The sequence below is a fragment of the Fukomys damarensis genome, unplaced genomic scaffold (assembly GCF_012274545.1).
Source record: "Fukomys damarensis isolate Sample0158 unplaced genomic scaffold, DMR_v1.0_HiC HiC_scaffold_13, whole genome shotgun sequence".
Taxonomy (NCBI): domain Eukaryota; kingdom Metazoa; phylum Chordata; class Mammalia; order Rodentia; family Bathyergidae; genus Fukomys; species Fukomys damarensis.
The window spans coordinates 13837910-13856687 of NW_022900925.1; the positions used below are offsets into that span (position 1 = coordinate 13837910).

The following is an 18778-nucleotide window of genomic DNA, read 5'->3' on the forward strand; positions in this document are numbered from 1 at the left end:
ATATATATAATTTGAATTTTTGGAAATTTTAACTGTGCTGTCAACTTTGGAAAAAGTTATCCCAATTTACTGTGTTGAGTTGGCATTGTACAAAAATGGACAGCCATACTGGTCTAGAAATGTTAATTTTTTTATTTTTATTTTTTTTTTTTCCATTTGTACAGGAGTAATGCACTGTATTAAATATGTAAAGTCATATCTACGTGGGTTTGATTACAGAAACTAATAAAGTATTCTCTAAATAATGAAAAAAAGAATAAGTTAAGATTAAAAGAGCAAGAGGCAATTTAAATATGTTAAGGGACCATTTTCATCTTCAAAATTAAGGATTATTTTAATATTACATCATTGCCTTTTCTCTTTTACTTTCCTTTTTAGTTTTATTTTAGGGTTCCCTATTTTTAATGTTCATACAGAGATTTCTTTAACTGAAACACCAAATATTTTCTCTGGTGTGAAAAACTATAATAGTACACAGGATCCTAATGAGATAATTAATAATGTGAAATAGGAAGTAAACTGCTAAAGGTGTAGGGAAAGTGGGAAGGGTGGGGGAAAGGTAATAAGAGAGAGGAAAAAATATGAGAAATTGAAAAAAGGAAATAAAGTGTTTGTAAATGGGGAAGGGAGGAGGGGGTGAAGGGAGGGCAGGGACAAGGGGAAAAAAATGAAAATCAAGACCTGTCATGTAAAGGTACAGCATCCCAATAATGAATGTAACTGTATTGTATACCTAGATTGTACCAATAAACTCAATAAAAAGAAAAAAAATAATGAGTACATTGTAATATTCTTTGCCCAGGAAGTGTTTTAATAAATAAAAATAATAGATAATTATTGTGGTTCTGTAGGTTTGGAATTGACAGGAACAAGAACATGGGTCTTGGATGGGGACATGGAGAAAGCCTAAGAAAGGCATTTATCCTTGGGCTCTTGTCTGTTCTACTTGTGGAGAAGGCAGAAAATAATACCAAGTGGGAGCAAAAGGAAGTAGAATCCCCAGATGAGGACAGGGGCCCTGGAATGAGTTCCAGCAGCCCTGTAACCTGCTTCATCCCAGACGGCACCTGGTCTTCCAGTAGGAGAGTGGCTGGCCTGCACAGTGCAACCTCCATTCTATCCTGCAGAGGAGAAAAGACATGGTTCTTGATTCCATTAGTAGCTTCTTCACATACCTCGCCCAAGTCCTGGTGAGTCTTCCCTGCAGAGAAATGCCCAAAGCACCTTCATTACTGCCTTCTACTGGGTCCCCTGATTTTTCCTTTAAATTTCCCTCCTGCCTGATATTTGCTCTCTTCCCCCATTCAGTATGCATTCAAATTTTCAAATCTTCACACTCTCACCCCTGAAGGTAGGCAGCACTGTTTTATAAAGACTGAGAGTTACTTTTTTAAAATCCAGATGTAATCACTGACACTCCTCCAAAAGGATAAGACCTAATAGTTATCAGTGCCCCTTCCTGTAGAGCATTTTGAGTCTGCAGAGCTCCCAACTCCTGTACTCACAGTTACCTGTAGAGGTAACCACTGGTATTATTTCTACCCTCGGTTCGTAAATGTATACAGAATAGGTGAGTGACACCTGACCGTCCACTGCTGAGGAACTGAAAATTTTGAGGGTATCTGCCTAGCTGATGAGCACCACACATTTAACAGAAAATATTGTCATTTACAGGGAAAGGGCCCCTACTGTAGTCTCGTTTGTATTGCTGAACTCTTCCCATGTTATAGCTGATTGGGCTAAGGGGAAACACATGACCCAAGCTGAATCAATCAAATCCTTTGTCCTGTCGCTAGGGCTGAGCCTCATCAGATCATAGGGTAGCTTTGATGATACACTTGGGCACCCATGGTCTTGTGGACTGCAGGCAGAAGAAGCACCAACAAAAGGAGAAACCTGCCCTGGAAAGCTTCTGACAGTTTCCAACATTGTTTTTCTTCTGTTCCATCCTGGAGGCTCAGCTCAGTGGGCTCAGTGAGCGCTCCTACTCTCAGAATAAGTTTCCCTTGGCTAGCTCAAATGGCTATTGTGGCACCCGAAAGAGCCTGATTTAATACACTATCAGAGAAAGAACCAAACCTAGGTTTTCTAATCCTGAGTCCAAAGCCCACCCACAATTTTCTGGACTGCTACAAGTGAGTGCCCAGGGTTCCCTGCCTACTGCCCCTTTCTCTGTTGTGTCTTGCTTCTTGAAGCTCCGCCAACTAACTTGGTCCCAGTGTATCTCCCTCACCAGTTCTTCATCCCCCCTGATCCGGATACAATCATCTTTGCACAGCTGATGGCTGAGAGAAGGTTGGGGTTCAGTATATCTGAAAGAGAGGAAGAGAACACCCATGAGATCACAGAAGATGACTCCAAAGACAGGGGCTAACACCTATCCTTCTTGCAGAGGACTGCAGCTCAGGGCCTCAGTATTTTCCAGGTTGGAAAAGCCTCCCTCCCAGGTGCAGTGAGACAACTAACCTACAATGGCTACTAGCTACCAGGGGTGGTGGGGTAGGAGCAAGAGGGGAGGAAGACTAAGATTTGGGCCTGTCCATACTTTTCTTCCTAGCCAGGGTAGATGGTGGTTGCCTAGGGAAGGGGCTCTTCAGGCAAGGAGCCCATTAGTCACAGTAGGAAGGAGAAGGCAAAGGGCAGAGTCATGGGCCTTGTCAGGCCTCTCAGATCCTCTCAGATCACCTCTCAGAGGTAAGAAGACTGTACTCAGACTTCAGTCAGACCATTAGCCTGTGTACCACTCCATGGTTAGAATTGAGATCTCAAGAACTGAGTGGTTAGAACTGAGTGGCATTCAGCACAATGTCTCTTAGTGTGCTTATTTATATAGTAGAGATAGCGAACAATTTCTTGCAGAGAAACTGGGTTTAAATGAGCTCTGATTGTAAAGTGTTTAATATATAACACACTCTCTGCTAACGGGCTGCTGTAGCTGCTTTACTACTTCTAGCTGCTCAGAGCCCTTCTGAACTTCAGGCTCAAGGTTCCTACAGAAATTCCTGCCCGGCTGGGCATGGGGGCCACCAGGCCAAGCCCCTGCTCAGTAAAGGAGTCCCTGATTCTCTGAAGTGTCCCTCTGCACATGCCCTCGTTGTGAGAGGAAGAGAGGGTCATGTGAGTAGACCTTGTCTCTCCTCTAACCCCTCCTGCCCTGGGGCCCTGGTCAGACCTTCACAGTCCACATGGCAAAAGTTTTCAGAGTGACTCTGGTAATCGTTGCACCAATAGTGACTGTTGATCTGGAAGATGCCGTAGTCAAAGCTTCCATCTGCAGTTTCATTAACCTTTGATATGCTGAAGTTGCTTTCCACAAAGGCCAGGCACAACCCTTAGAACAGAAAGAGGATGGTTTAGGATTTATGGAGGACCAAACTGAGTGAGAAAGGAAATAGTCAAGAAAGGGAGAAAAGCAATCAGAAGAAAGGAAGATAGCCTGATGGGCTAGGTGGTGCTGGAGAGCTATAAACACCCACAGGCTTCTCTTCTCATCCTTTGGTCCATCCATCAGTACAGAATCCTTTCTTCCCTCTATGCTCTCTGTACTCACTGAGCACCTATTGTGTGCCGGGAATTATGAAAAGTCTAGCAAGAGACATTCATCTGAGTCAAGCACAGATGTTGCCTTCAATGGGCCCATAGTTCAAGGATTACAATATGCACCTTTAAAAGGCTACAATGGAAGGGCTGGGGATTTGGCTCAGTGGTTCCACCGCCTGCCTTGCAAGCGCAAGGACCTGAGTTCAATCCCCAGTACCAATGAAAAAGGCTATAATGGAAGATACAAGAAAAAGGTGTCACAAGATAATTGTGCCCAAATTCTATGCTAGAAGAAGATAATCTTTGGGAAAAAGAAGCCTTTGCACTGACAGTTCCTCTGCCCAAAATGAAATGTTCTTCCTCCGGGCATTTGGATGCCTGGATTTCTGCTTTCATGCAGTGCTATTTAACATGATGTCTCTACCTAGAATAGATCATTCCCTCTGCTTTATTCTTTTTCAAGCATGTATCTGCACCACCAGTACCTGTATGTGTCTGTGTGTGTGTTATTGTTGCTCGTTTCCTCTAGGATGTGAACATTGTGAAGGAAGGAACTTTATCTCTATCCTTAGAACAATAATCAGTTCTTGGTACATAACAAGTGCTCAGTTAACAATTGTTGAGTGAATAGGAATGTTAGGAAAGACACCCCCCATTTGGGGGGGTGCTTTTTGAACTTGGCTTTGAAAGATGCTGAGAGAAAAAGACAATGGCTGGTAGGTGTGAATGAGAGAGGAGGAAGAGGGGAGAGGCCAGAGAAGAGGCACTCACAGTCACTAAGGGAGTAGCCCTCAAACCCATCCAAATGCTCCTCATGCAGAACCCTGGCCAAATCACAGCGTCTGATGCTGGAGGCCTGATTTACAATGAGGAGGCAGCTGGCCAAGGATATAAGCAGCACCCTGGCCATCTTCAGAGTGGATAAGGGCCCCAGCAGGGCCTACCACTCTTGTCTCACAGACTTCTGCTGGTCTTCTTAGAGAGCCTGCGGAATTTGGAAAGGAGAGACAAATATTTTTCTTTACTTACTGCTCACCACCTGTTTTCAGTCTTTTTTCCTCTTGTTCACTATTTTAGAATGTTTTATCACAGAAAATGTTTTAACATTTACAAAAAGAAAGTAAACTTTTTTCCATTCATTCTCCATTTCAACAGTTAAAAACCAAGACCAACCTGGTTTCATCCACAGATCCTCTTGTAATGAACATCAGCTGAGAGTGGCATTTGGGTTATGGGTAGAGAATGAAGTTGGCAAAGGAGATCAATTAAAACCATGCTTCACCAACATTTCTATGAGCATATTTGAAGATATGCTTCTAGAAGAAGGTTAGGACATTGAGTGCTAATTCCTAACCCCATAGCTCCAGGCACAAAACACATAACTTTCCCTAGGGGCATACCCTGCCTCATGCAATTCCTGATGGGCTGATTGCAGATTCTACCTTTTTACTTCTACTCAAAAGCATGTATCAGAAACCACGTAAGAGTGGTTTGGTGTAGGAATAAACTTCCTCTGTGTGTGTGTGTGTGTGTGTGTGTGTGTGTGTGTGTGTGTGTGTGTGGTGAAAACCAAGGCTTTGATTCATATTGCCTTCTTTCAAAAGTTGGACTATTGTGAGACTTTAGACACCATTTTTAACTTTGCCTGGCCTCATCTGTAAAATGAAATATACTAATACTTACATAATGGGGTGAAGTGATAATTAAGTGAAATAAATGCCCACAAAATGGAACTGAGGCTCCAGGGAACACAGCAAATCCCTTGGCTAGAGCAGGAAAGAGTGTAAGGTAATTCTGGATTATCCTATTGTACCAGAAATTAAAGAAATGCTTACAATATAGATGGGGCACATCAAATCCACATAAGAACTATATCAAAAGGATCTCAGCTGACCAAATCTGGGATAACATCTTTGTAGCAGCTTTGTTGAGATATTAGGCAGAATATAAATCTCACCTGCCACATTAGTTCATTTAAAATGTACAATCCAATAGTTTTTAGTATCTTTGCTGATTTGTACAGCTATCGCCACAGTGAATTTTAAAACATTTTCCCAGAATCAACAAAACCCTGTAACCATTCATGTTTTGCAGTCATCATAGATTGGCCTGAACAAGAATTTTCAATGCAAGCTAAATTTGAGGGGTTAGGAAGGATGAAGGCCTAGACATGTATGTGGTCTGAGTCTCCCTGCAGGTTTTTTTAGTTGTTGCACAGGGAAAAGAGTAATTGCACAGTGGAGAAACCAGACAGTGTTTTGACCGTGCAGTCAAAATTAACTTCATCAGTGAGTACACTGGGACACCCTGCTTCCAGATATGATGCCCCGAGAAGGACACACACCTCTTGTATACTTTTCTGGCCAAAGATGCATACGCTGGATCTAATCCGGGGAAGCAAGGCCAAACTGGTGGGGAAATATACAAAATAATTGGCCCAGATTCTTCAAAATGGTCAACAGAGTGAAAACAAAGACAGCGCGCTATTTCTGTCATGGAAGTATCTGTCCTCCCCCTTAAACCAGGAGTTTTGCTGAGGGTAAGGCCAGGGTTCCCCTCCACTCTGCTCCTGGGGTGCCCAACACCTGCGGCATGCATGATAAGATGGCCTCTTTGGTGGGCTTGCTCCCAATCTGAGCTCCTCAGTTGGCTCACTCCACTCCCACCTGTCCTTAGGGACTTTATTTTTTTTATTTATTTATTTATTTATTTATTTTGTATTCTCACTGCCCTCCACCCTAAAAAGTTGCCAGATTTAGCAAACGAAATTACTAAGTAACCGTTTAGAATTTCAGGCCACAACAAATGGCTGTTCAGTGTGTGTCTCACACACGCCCCCCCACCACTTCGCCTCAGCAGGTTCCCTCAAAGTTGGTGTCTGTGAGCCTTGTGAGGCCAGGAGCTCCAATTCTGCCCATTTAAACCTCCTCTGGGGATCCTCTTGAAGAAGACAGTGTGGTCTTAGTGCCTGTGTTCCCAGGCTCTTCTGAAGCTTATCCTTCTTAATCCCTCTCTGGCCCCAGTTCTCAGTCAGCCTGAGGCTTTCTGTGAAAATCTGTAAAACAAAGTGGTTTGGGGCGGGAACCTCCGTCCTCACCCTGCACTCCAGCTGCACCCAACTAAGGGCTCTTCTTATTCTAAAGAAGGTTGGAGTGCTGGGCTACCCCAGCCTTCTGGAACCCTGGTTTTGTGACATCATCACTCTGTTACACTGGTTTGAAGCATGGAAACTGGCCAAGCTTTGGGGAGAAATAGATCAGTTTGGAAGATGAGGTGACAAGTATGAGGGAGACTGCTTGGAAGTATGGAGTTCAGGCTGCCAACTCCCTTCCTTTGTGGGAATAAGATGAACTTTGTAGAGCTTCTTCTCCTGCCAAATTTTGGTTGGGGCTGCTGGTCACAGGATCCTGCCCTCAGGCCACAGGGGATGTCTCTACCCCCAGTGGAGCCCAACTTCTCATAGGAAACCCTTAGGTGCAGGTCAGAGGCAGTAGTTTAAATTTGTGTAGATACATCTCATGTGGGAGGTGAGGCCTCCAAGAGAGGGAAGAGTCTGTGCTTGAGTCTAGTCCCAGAATCCAACCTTTTCAGGGCCCAAATATACCCTTCTCTTCCTGAATTTCTGAAACAATAAATGTCACTTCTCACATGAACTGGATTTCTGTCACTTACAACCAAAAGGGATCTACCTATTGTAGTTAGTATCAGATTAACTCTTTTTAGAATGGTGATATTATAGACAGCTAAGGGCTGGGGATATAGCTCAGTAATACAAGGCCCTGAGTTTGATTTCTGGTACTAATGGGACCAAAGCAAGTTCAAAATCCAACAAGTAAAACATTAAATCCCATAGTTCTACTTCCAGCATCCCCAGAAATCTGTGGTAAATTTGGAACTCCAAAGGGCTTGGTGGCTCCACCCTTATGGCACTGCAGATGGTTGTAGCTCCTGTGGCTTTTCTCTCTGGGCTCGGGCTCTGCTCCCTTCTGGCAGTTTTCCTCAGATGATCCATGTTCCTGGCTTCTCCAAACTTCTGTGGTCTCCACTGCAGCTTCACACACTGCCTTCTCAGGGGCACACTGCCTGGCCTCCCAGACCTTCTTCTGAAATCTGGATGGAAACCTTCCTGGCCCCAGAACTCCTGCATTCTACTTACACCTAAAATCAGCACCATGTGGATGATGCCAAGGTCTGCTGCCAGTGGAGCAGTAGCCAGGCTTCCTTCTCTCTTGGCTGTAGAGGTCCAGTGCCTATGAGCAAATTTCAAGGAACAACTCCCCTAGGTCAACACTTTTCTGGAACATGATGCTCGGTGGCTCTCTTCTCAAAGCAAAGTTTTCACTTTTGCAAGTTTGAAGCTGCAAAGGGTGGAGTCCTGCTGCTTCTTGTGATGCCCTCAGGCTATCTTTTCTATTCTGTTCTTTCTCAGTAATCAAGAACTCCTCTACTCCATCTGGTGTTTAAACTGGTGCTTCCTTTCTGGCCAAATTTAAAATGTTTTAAATCATTCTACTGGGCTCGTTTCTCAAAATAAATCTGGCTAAAAGTCCCCAACAGTAGCCACTGCCTGAACGTTAGATTGCCTTGATATTTTCTTCAGCCAGATTAATTAGCCCGACACCCTTAATATCAGTTTCATGCAAAATCTCTGTACATAACAAAATGCAGACAAACTTTCTGCCAAGGCACAACACACATGATCTGGAGTCCAGCAGCCAGTGCAGTCCTTTTTCCCAGCAAAAACCTTCTGAGCCTGATCTTTACTGGCTTTCTGGGGTTCTGAGCTCCGACCAGACACTCCCACCAGCACAGCCTAAGGCGTTCCAGCTCTACTTCTCCAGCCAGCACCTCCAAACCTTTCCAAACTCTTCCCTCAAGCCAGTCCCAAAGGTCTCTGAGCCACATGGTCAGATATAGTTATAGCAATAGCCCCACTCTTGATACCAAATTTCTGTTTTAATTCCTTTCCCCTCATTCCTGAGACAAAATACCCAATATCCAAAGTTAAAGGAGATTAACTGTGCTGTCAACTTTGGAAAAAGTTATCCCAATTTACTGTGTTGAGTTGGCATTGTACAGAAATGGACAGCCATATCGGTCTAGAAATGTTAATTTTTTTTATTTTTATTTTTATTTTTTTCCATTTGTACAGGGGTAATGCACTATATTAAATATGTAAAGTCATATCTACGTGGGCTTGATTACAAAAACTAATAAAGTATTCTCTAAATAATGAAAAAAAGAATAAGATAAGACTATAAGAGCAAGAAGCAATTTAAATATGTTAAGGGACCATTTTCATCTCAGAATTAAGGATTATTTTAATCTTACATCATTGCCTTTTCTCTTTTACTTTCCTTTTTAGTTTTATTTTAGGATTTCCTATTTTTAATGTTCATACAGAGATTTCTTTAACTGAAATACCGAATAGTTTCTCTGGTGCAAAAAACTATAATAGTACACAGGATCCTAATGAGATAATTAATAATGTGAAATGGGAAGTAAAGGACTAAAGGTGTAGGGAAAGTGGGAAGGGTGGGGAAAAGGTAATAAGGGAGAGGAAAAAATATGAGAAATTGAAAAACTGGAAATAAAGTGTTTGTAAATGGGGAGGGGAGGAGGGGGTGAAGGGAGGGCAGGGACAAGGGGAAAAAATGAGAATCAAGACCTATTATGTAAAGGTACAGAATCCCAATAATGAATGTAACTGTATTGTATACCTAGATTGTACCAATAAACTCAATAAAAAGAAAAAAAAAACTAAGTTAAAGGAGAAAGGGCTTATTTAGCTCACAGTTTGTAGGGGTTTTACTTCACAATCAGCTGGCTCCAAGGCAGGGTGGATGGCAGACAGGCATCACAGAAGAGAAACAACATGGTGTGTCCAAAGTAGCAAAAGCAACAAGGGAAACTTAATAGTGTCTTTCTGCCCCTTTTATTTCACCCAGACTACTGGGATTAGAGTGGTGCCAAACCAATCAGTGAACTGATGTAGTAGTTTTATACCCTTAATCCCAGCATCACACACTCTAGATTCAGCCACCTCTGAAAATAATCCTATGACTGCATAAGGCTTTGGTGGGGAGACATGTAGGTACAAACCATAACACTGATCCCTCAATACCAGAAGTCCTGGTGCTCCCAAATTTAAAAAAAATCTAATTCTAGCAAGATAGCAATCACAGGTCTGGATCTGCTACTCAAAGTTGATAAACATTAATTGAAGATGACACCAGAATATTGTGATTCTCAAAGTGGCTTTGGAAACATACCCTAAACCACACTCACACAAACACACACACACATATACACACACACACACACACACACACACACACACACACACACCTTGACTGAAATTCTATTGTTATGAAGCAGACCAATTTTCAGGTTAGATGCTGCAATATCACAGGTGGCTAACCTGGTTAAACCTCTGTGATGTTTCAGAAAGCAGGGTCCCCTTTCAACCTCCCTTCCCCATTATGTCAAGCATCTTGATGTTCCTTGCTAAGAGTAATGTTTTAACAGAGATAGTATTTGAAGGGGAAGTTGGGCTGAGATAGGGACAGAGAAGCAAGGGGCAGATAATATCCTTGTGACATTATTCATTTGCACTCACAGGAGTCTGTCAAAAGCAGCTCAATGCCACTGGCATCCTGGACAGGTGACCAGACTGGGCGCAGGTCCAGGGGATGCCCAAGAAGTTCCTAGGCATCAGAACAATGTCAAGCATCCTGATAAGCAGGTAACTCCTGCCCGTGATCCACAGATGTGTGTGCTTGTCCAGTGATTTCTCTGCTTTCCCTTGGCTTTGGACCAGCCCACCTGAGATTATGCAGTGTGATCTTCCTGAAGAGGTGCCTAAGGAGGGTAGCTCCTCCTAGTCAATACCCTGAGCTGATACTTACCACACCCTCTCCTGCTTGTTTTACACTCTGTAGACACATGGCAGGGTTCATACAGGCACTGAATAAAGGGATCCAGGTTCACATGAGAGGACAAAGTAAAAGGAGACCAGAGTTAGGTCCCCCACAAGTCCTAGGGGTCCCTTGCTTCATTTCATAGATGGAAGGACCAAAGTTGAGCAGGGGAAGATTATCAGCCAAGGCCACACATAAAGTAAGCAACATGACCATGTATTCAGTCAGTGTTCAAATTTCTGTTGCTTTTTCTTTCTCAAAAAAGAATTTTTTTACAGCTTTAAATAAGATAAACACACTGATTGCTGTCTCTTAAATCTCTTTTAATCTACAGCTGCCTCTTTCATCTTTCCTTTTTCCTTGTAATTTATCATTGAAGTAGCTACATTATGCATTGTGTTGAGTATCCTCATATGGATTTTTGATTATTATAAACCTGTGGTGTTGTTTTAGCTTCCAGCAAGTTTAGTGCTTCTGTTTTAATATTTATATCTTCAATCCACTTCAATTTTAGTTTAGTGCATGGTGAAAGATAGGGGTCTAGTTTTAATCTTTGGCAAGTTGAAATCCAGTTTTTCCAACACGACTTATTAAAGAGGCTATCTTTCCTCCAGTGAGGATGGTTGGCTCCTTTGTCAAGGATGAGGTAGCTGAGTATGTGTGGAGTTGTTCCTGCATCTTCTAATTTGTTCCACCAATCATTGGGTCTGTTTCTTTTCCAATACCATGCTGTTTTTATCACAGTCACTTTATAGTATAGTTTCAAGTTGGAGATTGTGATACCCCATCATGTCTCTGCTGCCTAGAATTGCTTTTGCTATTCTAGGTCTCTTCTGGTTCCAAATGAATTTTTGGATTGTTTACTCTAGTTCTGTGAAATATACTGTTGGGATTTCAGTAGGGATTGCACTGAATCTATATAGCAGTTTTGGAAGTATGGCCATTTTCACTATATTGGTTCTTCCTATTCAGGAACAAGGGATGTCTTTCCATTTTTTATATCCTCTTCAATCTCTTTTCAGAGTGTTGTAGTTCTCATTGTAGCAGGCTTTTGCTTCTTTCATTACATTATTAAGAAACCAACCAACAACAAAGGCTGGCAGGGCTGTTGGGGAAAAGGAACCCTTCTCCAGGGCTGGTGGGAGTGTAGACTGACACAACTATTGTGGAAATTAGTGTGGAGATTCCTCCAAAAACTAAGATGAGAGGTCCCATTTGATCCAGCTATTTCCTTTCTAGGTATCTTCCCAAAAGAACCAAAAGCATCATACTACAGCAATATATGTGCACCCATGTTTATAGCAGCACAGTTTGCAGTAGCTAAATCTTGGAAACAACCCATATGTCCCTCAACTAATGAATGGATTAAAAAGATGTGGTTTTTTATGTGATGGAATACTACTCAGCCATAAAGAAGGGAAAACTTGAGGCATTTCTAGGTAAATGGATGCACCTTGAGACCATACTCTTAAGTAAAACAAATCATACACACATGTGTAGATATCACATTATCTCTGGTGTGAAAAACTAAAAGTGTAAATAAGGACCAAACTGCATAAAAGATATTGTGTAATAGGAAGAAATTGTGCAAAGGAAAAGGGGAACTGGGGGGAATGAAAAAAGAAGGATAAAATGGAAACAAAGCTTTGTAAATAAGGAGGGGAAAGGGGTTGAAGGGAGGAGAGAGGAATGGGAATAAAAGAGGAATCAAGAGTGCTGGGGATTTAGCTCAGTGGTTCCGGCACCTGCCTTGCAAGCACAAGGACCCGAGTTCCATCCCCAGTACCAAATAAAAAAGAGGAATCAAGATATATCATGTACAAGTACAAATTTCCTATGATGAATGTGATTAGCATGCATATCTAAATAGTACCAATAAACTTAATTTTAAAAACTGATCTCTAGAGTTAATGAAATTCCTATCATAATTCCAACAAGAAATTTTGTGTACATTGGTGCAGAAGTATAATTTACGTGACAAGAAAAGAAACTAAAAATCAAAATCGATTTGGAAGAAAAGAATGAAGTAAAAAGATTCATATTCTTTGGTATTCAGTCTTACTACTACATGACAACAATGAGGAAAGTGTGATACTAGAGAAAAGATAGAGATTTACCTAAAGATTGAAATTACAGAATATCATAGAGAATCCATAAATGGATCCACTGATATAGCATACATCGATTTTTAACACAGGTACAAAGGCAATTCAGTGGAATATAGTCTTTCAAAAAAAATGCTACTGGGAAAATCAACTTTAAACATGGAAAGGAGAACATCAGTCCATCCCTGTCACTCTCGAAAGTAACCAACTCAAAAGAGGTTGTAAACCTTAATAATCATGAATGTGGAGAAGAGTCCCCAAAACTTCTTTCTTTGTGGAATCAGAGAGGTCCCAGAGCAACAATCAAGCATCATGAGCAGAAGGACTGAAGGGAGATATGTCAAGCTCTACCTACTAAGACTGGCTGAGGCCAGTGCAGAACAGGTTTCTGCAGCCCTGTCTGAAAAGAGGGAGGAGGCTGACAGAGCCTACGAAGGTAGCCTAGAAGTGTGCAGTTCTTGAAGGACGTGCTCTTCTGCCATGAGATGTAACAACAGTTTCAATTCAATGGATGTTGAGCCTACAACCCAGATGGCTTGTTGGATTCTGTAAACCTATTAGAGTTCAGAAAGACATCTTACCTGGAGTTATTGATGCTGACTACCATGGGAATGCTGGGTTGTTCTGCACAACTAGAACAAAGACAGCATCCGAAATGTTGGTGAATTCTTTGGGTATCATCTATGCTGCTTTGGGTATCATGCCACAAAGTAAATGTTGATATAATCTATATCAACACAATAAATGCAAGACAAGGAAGATGAAATTTTTTGAGGAATGAAAATCTGTATTATGTCACTAGGTAAAGAACCTCATTCAGCTGATGATTGCCACATACAAGAGGATCCTGTGTGACAGAAGAAATAATGTTGGCTATTGCTTTGTGATCTGTTGCAGGGACAGGAAGAGCATGACATTAGCAGGGGTTCATCTTTTCTCTTATTCCTCTCCTCCCCGTCTCTGGGCACATCTAGAATGTTAGATCACAGAAGGCTGATCCTCATTAGCAGTATCGTTCATCTTTGCTAAAGGCCATTTACAGGAAACTGTGCCGTACTGTGAGACTGTCACCTGGGATCTTTCCAAAGCACGCGTCTTTCATGGTGATACACTGCTTCAAGACCACTGATGACGTCTTGTGTAAACGTTAATACTCTTCAGATATTGTAAATCATTCAGTCCATTCCCTGATTTCATTAAAGGTTTTCCAGCCATCCTTCTTCACTCCCCAAAAGTAGGTTCCAGCCCCAAAGGACTCCTGTCCATTCCCTACAGCTACAATTAAGCATCCATCCCTGAGCTGCTGTGCATCCCCTCTTTTCCCCAAATATACTCAGGTATACTCAGCAGCTCTAATAGGTCACTGCCGCAGGACTAGGAGTGAAGTTGTCCTAGTGTGGTCCTGGGTAATTACTTTCTCTTTAATTAGTTATTGCAGGAGTTGAACTCCTCCGGGATGCCAGTTCCCTTAAGGCCAGTGATGTGTACAATGAAAATCATGTAGTGTAGAAACTGATGATGGTTGTAGAGGCTGTGACTTCGCATGCCCATACTGAGTAAATAGAATTGAATCTCAGATCAGGCCTTGAAGTAACTCTGGGGCACCCTGGGTGAGTTGAGAGGGATGATGAATATCTGACCATTAATTTTCTTCCAACCTGAAAACCTGGTTTTACTAGATTGTATGATGATCTGCAGGATAGTTTTTAGATGTAGTAAGTTTTCTATTCTAAACCTATCTGCTTCTCGGGGCTTTACATGAAGATTGAATTTCAGCACTGCCCTATGTGATTCTTACATGTACTTCAGGTTGAGAACTTCTAATTTCATGGGTCAAGGAGGTACGAAGTTCAGTGCATCATCAGTGGCAGCATCTGCCGGTGATGTCTCTGGTTGTTATTCTTAATCATACTCAACACCAGAGGTGGGGTTTCCTTGATTATGAGAAAGCAAAATTCTGAGAAGCTAGGTACAACTTGCAGTAGACATCTTTCCCACTGTAATGCTAGCAAACCATGTTCAAGTGTAAACACTATTAATGCAGATGAATTAAACAATATCAGGTTAAAGATCCATGAATTGGCCTCAACTACGTATTTTTGTTGGAGATTCCCATACATCTTAATATTACCCCTCTGCTTTGTCAGATTTGAGACATACTAGAGTATATTAGTGTCAAGCTTTTCTAGAAATCAGAACTACACCCGCCACGCACGTGTGCGCATGCGCGCGCACACACACACACACACACACACACACACACACACACACGAGTGTGTATATATAGAAAGGGTAAGATAGACTGCGACTGAAAAAGGTTCATCTTAAGAAATTAACTCATTTGACTCTGGGAAATGGGAAGTCTGAAATCTACATGGACTGTCAGTAAGCCAGATACCCCATGAAGTGTTGACATTGTAATCTAAAATCTGAAGGTAGTTTCAAGCAAAATCCCTTTTCTTCAGGAGACTACAGTCTTTTTTCTTAAAGGGTTTTGACTGATTGCACAAGGCCCATTCACATAATGAATCATAATCTGTTTTACTCTAAGTCTACTACTTTAAATGCTAATCACATTACAAAACATTTAGACTGGTGCTTGACTAAAGCTAGGTACTAGGACCTAGTCATGTTGACACTTAAAATTAACTGTCACATAGGATATAGATATTGCAGGAAGAACTCAAGTGAGGGCTGAAGGGTAGAAATATTTCTTTTTGTTTCTCCCATCTTTTCTAAAATTTCCTTCATTTCTATTTTTTCCCATACCAATATCAAATTATTTCACATGGAATAAACATAAAGATGTTTCGATCAAGACAACTGAATTAGTGAAATGAGTAGTATATCTGAGGTACCATAATATTTGCAGTGTTTACAAAATGATATCCATTAAATCTGTAAGAGTGTCAAACTTTGGAGTTAAACAGTTAAAGCTAGTGAGTTCTTGTTCTGGGAGGAATTGACATTAGTGGTTACTCTAACTTAATAGTTTTTCTGTCTTTAAAGGTAGAGGAGCACATGTTTCAGCCTGAAGGACAGGAAATAAATATTAATAAAATATTGGCTAAAACCAGCCATCAAGCCAGGTGCTAATCTTGATGCAGTTTTAACAGCAGACATGGCTTTTCCTGCATGGTGGTTCCAATATGGTGGGAAGTCAGCTCCAAGCAACGACCAAGGACACTGAGTGCAATGGACTAAGTATAGCATGCCCATAGTAGCAGGTTCACCTGGTGTAGGGAGACAAGGAAGGTTTAGCTGATTAAGTCAGATGTCTGAAGGATAAGAGGGGGCAAGCCACATAAGGAGGGAGCAGAGGGGAGACAGTGCTAGGCAGGAGAAAGTGCAAGCAAGAAAGGCTCTACGTCCAGCATTACTGGAGAAGGGGATGTGAGATTCACTGTGCGTCCAGATGAAGATGTTAGGCTGGAAAGGATCAGATAATGAAATATTATTTATGCCCTTGAAAGGAATTTTGCCTTTGCCTTAAGAGCAATGAGAGCCTGCCAAAATATTTAACCAGGAAAGACAAATTACCGTATTTTTACCTTAATCTGTGTACAATGTAAAAGAAAATTGTTGGGGTGAAAGGAATTGAAACATACAAGCAAGGAGACAAATTGAGAGTTTGTTTCAATAGTTCAAAAGAGATAAATGTCAGCTTTTAGTGGTATTTAGGAGAGAGTGAATGAATTAGAAAAAGACTGATGTGCAGAATGTAAAAGACTTGCTAGATTAGACCTACTAGCTGATGGTGAGAGAAGTGAATAAAGGAAATAAAACTCATACTTTTGATTTAAGCCTGGATTCATTTTACTAAACATGAGCGGAGAAGGGTGGGGTTGGAGGAGGAAGAAGCTGAGGTCATAAGTTTCAACTGAGACCTGTGATGCTTACAATATTCATAGTACATTCAAAAGAAGATGATCAGTGAGCCTCAGAATGCAGAGCTCTGTAGGTTAGAAAGATATCCACACTCAAGTTTTAAGTGATACTTGAAGCCATCTGAGTACAAGAAATTTTCTTGAGAAATGTAGAATTATAACATGATAGTGTTTAGACAAATCCTTGAGAAACATCAACATGAGGGAAACTGACAGAGCATGAGGCAAATTGTAATCATTGATGGTGACCAGCCCAGCAGGTAAGACAAAGACCAATACATTTTATTTCTCAGAAGCAAGCAGTAAGAGTGTTTAGGAAGAGATGGAATATTGGAATATGTTGAAAGGAAGTGAAGAAAATCATATCTGATTTTGAAGATTCAAATTACAGACATTTGTGGTATAGAGATTATAATTATTCTAGTGAGGGTGAAATAAAATTTTGCTGGGTACTTAACAGGCCATGTATTATAGAAAAATATTCATTTTTCTTTGTACCTAAGGGACCCTATTATGTTCTTTTAAAGATACTGGAGACAGATAATAATGAGAAGAAACCAAACCATCCTCTCAGAATTCCTCCTGCTGGGCTTGCCCATCCAGCCAGAGCACCAACATGCATTCTATGCCCTGTTCCTTGCCATGTACCTCACCACGGTCCTGGGGAACCTGCTCATCATCACCCTCATTCAACTGGACTCCCATCTCCACACACCTATGTATTCTTTTCTCAGCAACTTGTCTTTCTCTGACCTCTGCTTTTCCTCTGTCACAATGCCCAAGTTGCTGAAGAACATGCAGAGCCAACTCCCATCCATCCCATATGCAGGCTGCCTGGCCCAAATGTATTTCTTCCTGTTTTTTGGAGACTTAGAGAGTTTCCTGCTGGTAGTCATGGCCTATGACCGCTATGTGGCCATCTGCTCCCCCCTGCACTACACCAGCATCATGAGCCCCAAGCTCTGTGTGTGCCTGGTGGTGCTGTCCTGGGTGCTGACCACGTTCCATGCTCTGTTGCACACCCTGCTCATGGCCAGATTGTCTTTCTGTGGGGACAATGTGATTCCCCACTTCTTCTGTGATTTTTCTGCCCTGCTGAATCTGGCCTGCTCTGACACTCATGTTAATGAATTAGTGATATTTGTCATGGGAGGGCTAGTTGTAGTCATTCCGTTCCTACTCATCATCATGTCCTATGCCCAGATTTTTTCCTCCATCCTCAAGTTCCCTTCTGTGCGGGGTATCCATAAAGCTTTTTCTACCTGTGGCTCTCAACTTTCTGTAGTGTCATTGTTCTATGGAACAGTCATTGGTCTCTACTTATGTCCATCAGCTAATAATTCCACTGTGAAGGAGACAGTGATGTCTCTGATGTACACGGTGGTGACTCCCATGCTGAACCCCTTCATCTACAGCCTGAGGAACAGAGACATGAAGGGAGCCCTGGGAAGAGTTCGTCATAAGATGAAAATTCCCTTCTGTCTTTGATGATAACACCTAGGGTTTTTAAATAATAGTATCCAGTAAACATATTGTCATTGGGATATTATTTCAGATTTCCTTTATCACCACAGGAGTTTTTGTATTAAAAGAATACTGTGTAATTTTTCAATGTGTAAAGAGTAGAAATTTAACTGAGTAGTTTGACTGGGTCTTGGTGACCTAGCTATGTCTACCTCTTTCTCTTGATGAAGTGATCCTAGAAAATTATAATGTGAAAGATAATGTTTTATGTGATCTCCATTTCATATATTGTTAAATGAAATTATCCCAGTATCATATAACTTTATCAAGCAGGCTGCTTTGTTTATGATATAACTTTGAAATACTGCTCTATAATCTAGTCTATAGTCAATAAATGCAAACTTCTTGACCTCACAGCCCCCTTCTAAATCTCCTATATATGTCCTCCTGCAGAAATTTCATTTATTTTATCATAACTATCTGCTTCTGATTTATTTTCATGTCTATATAACATTTTTGACTTGGTCAACACTAAATGGATTTTTCTAACTCTTTTGCTATAATATTGTGTTTTGTATTTACTTATGAATTACTTAATATCCAGGAGTTTTAATTATTTTTTTCTAGTAATGAGTAAAGAAGCTAGAGTCTGGTGAAAATTTCAGTTTTTAACTTCTGTTTGGTATTTTGGACTTCACAAAGGAAGATTATATCTATATTTTTTTCTATCTTCATGACCATTCCATGAAAACAGGGAAGATACTTGCATTGTTTCACAGGCTGAAAATGGTGTTCAACAACTTTCCACATCACACAGACCATCCAATTGTTGACCCTGTGTAAGATGTCCATATGTAGCCAA

General features: G+C 41.3%; 2 protein-coding genes across 3 annotated transcripts; one reads left to right on the forward strand and one right to left on the reverse strand.

Moving 5' to 3' along the window:
- Positions 1 to 797: 797 nt before the first annotated feature.
- Lyzl6 (lysozyme like 6) lies at positions 798 to 6683 on the reverse strand. Of its 2 annotated transcripts, none has more exons than XM_010642104.1 (5): positions 6638 to 6683; positions 4312 to 4525; positions 3173 to 3331; positions 2234 to 2312; positions 798 to 1121 (listed from the first exon to the last, which is right to left on the reverse strand). In XM_010642104.1, the coding sequence occupies exons 2-5, from the start codon at positions 4448 to 4450 to the stop codon at positions 1052 to 1054; spliced, it is 447 nt and encodes a 148-aa protein (XP_010640406.1). In that variant the 5' UTR covers positions 4451 to 4525; positions 6638 to 6683; the 3' UTR covers positions 798 to 1051. The 2 variants fall into 2 exon arrangements, with proteins under 2 accessions (XP_010640406.1, XP_010640407.1); XM_010642105.1 differs by lacking the exon at positions 6638 to 6683 and adding an exon at positions 5885 to 5948.
- A 10373-nt stretch (positions 6684 to 17056) lies between these two features.
- LOC104874861 (olfactory receptor 1468) lies at positions 17057 to 17940 on the forward strand. The gene has a single exon (XM_010642106.2). It carries the CDS (start codon positions 17095 to 17097, stop codon positions 17938 to 17940), a length of 846 nt encoding a protein of 281 aa, XP_010640408.2. The 5' UTR covers positions 17057 to 17094.
- The last annotated feature ends 838 nt before the right edge of the window (positions 17941 to 18778 follow it).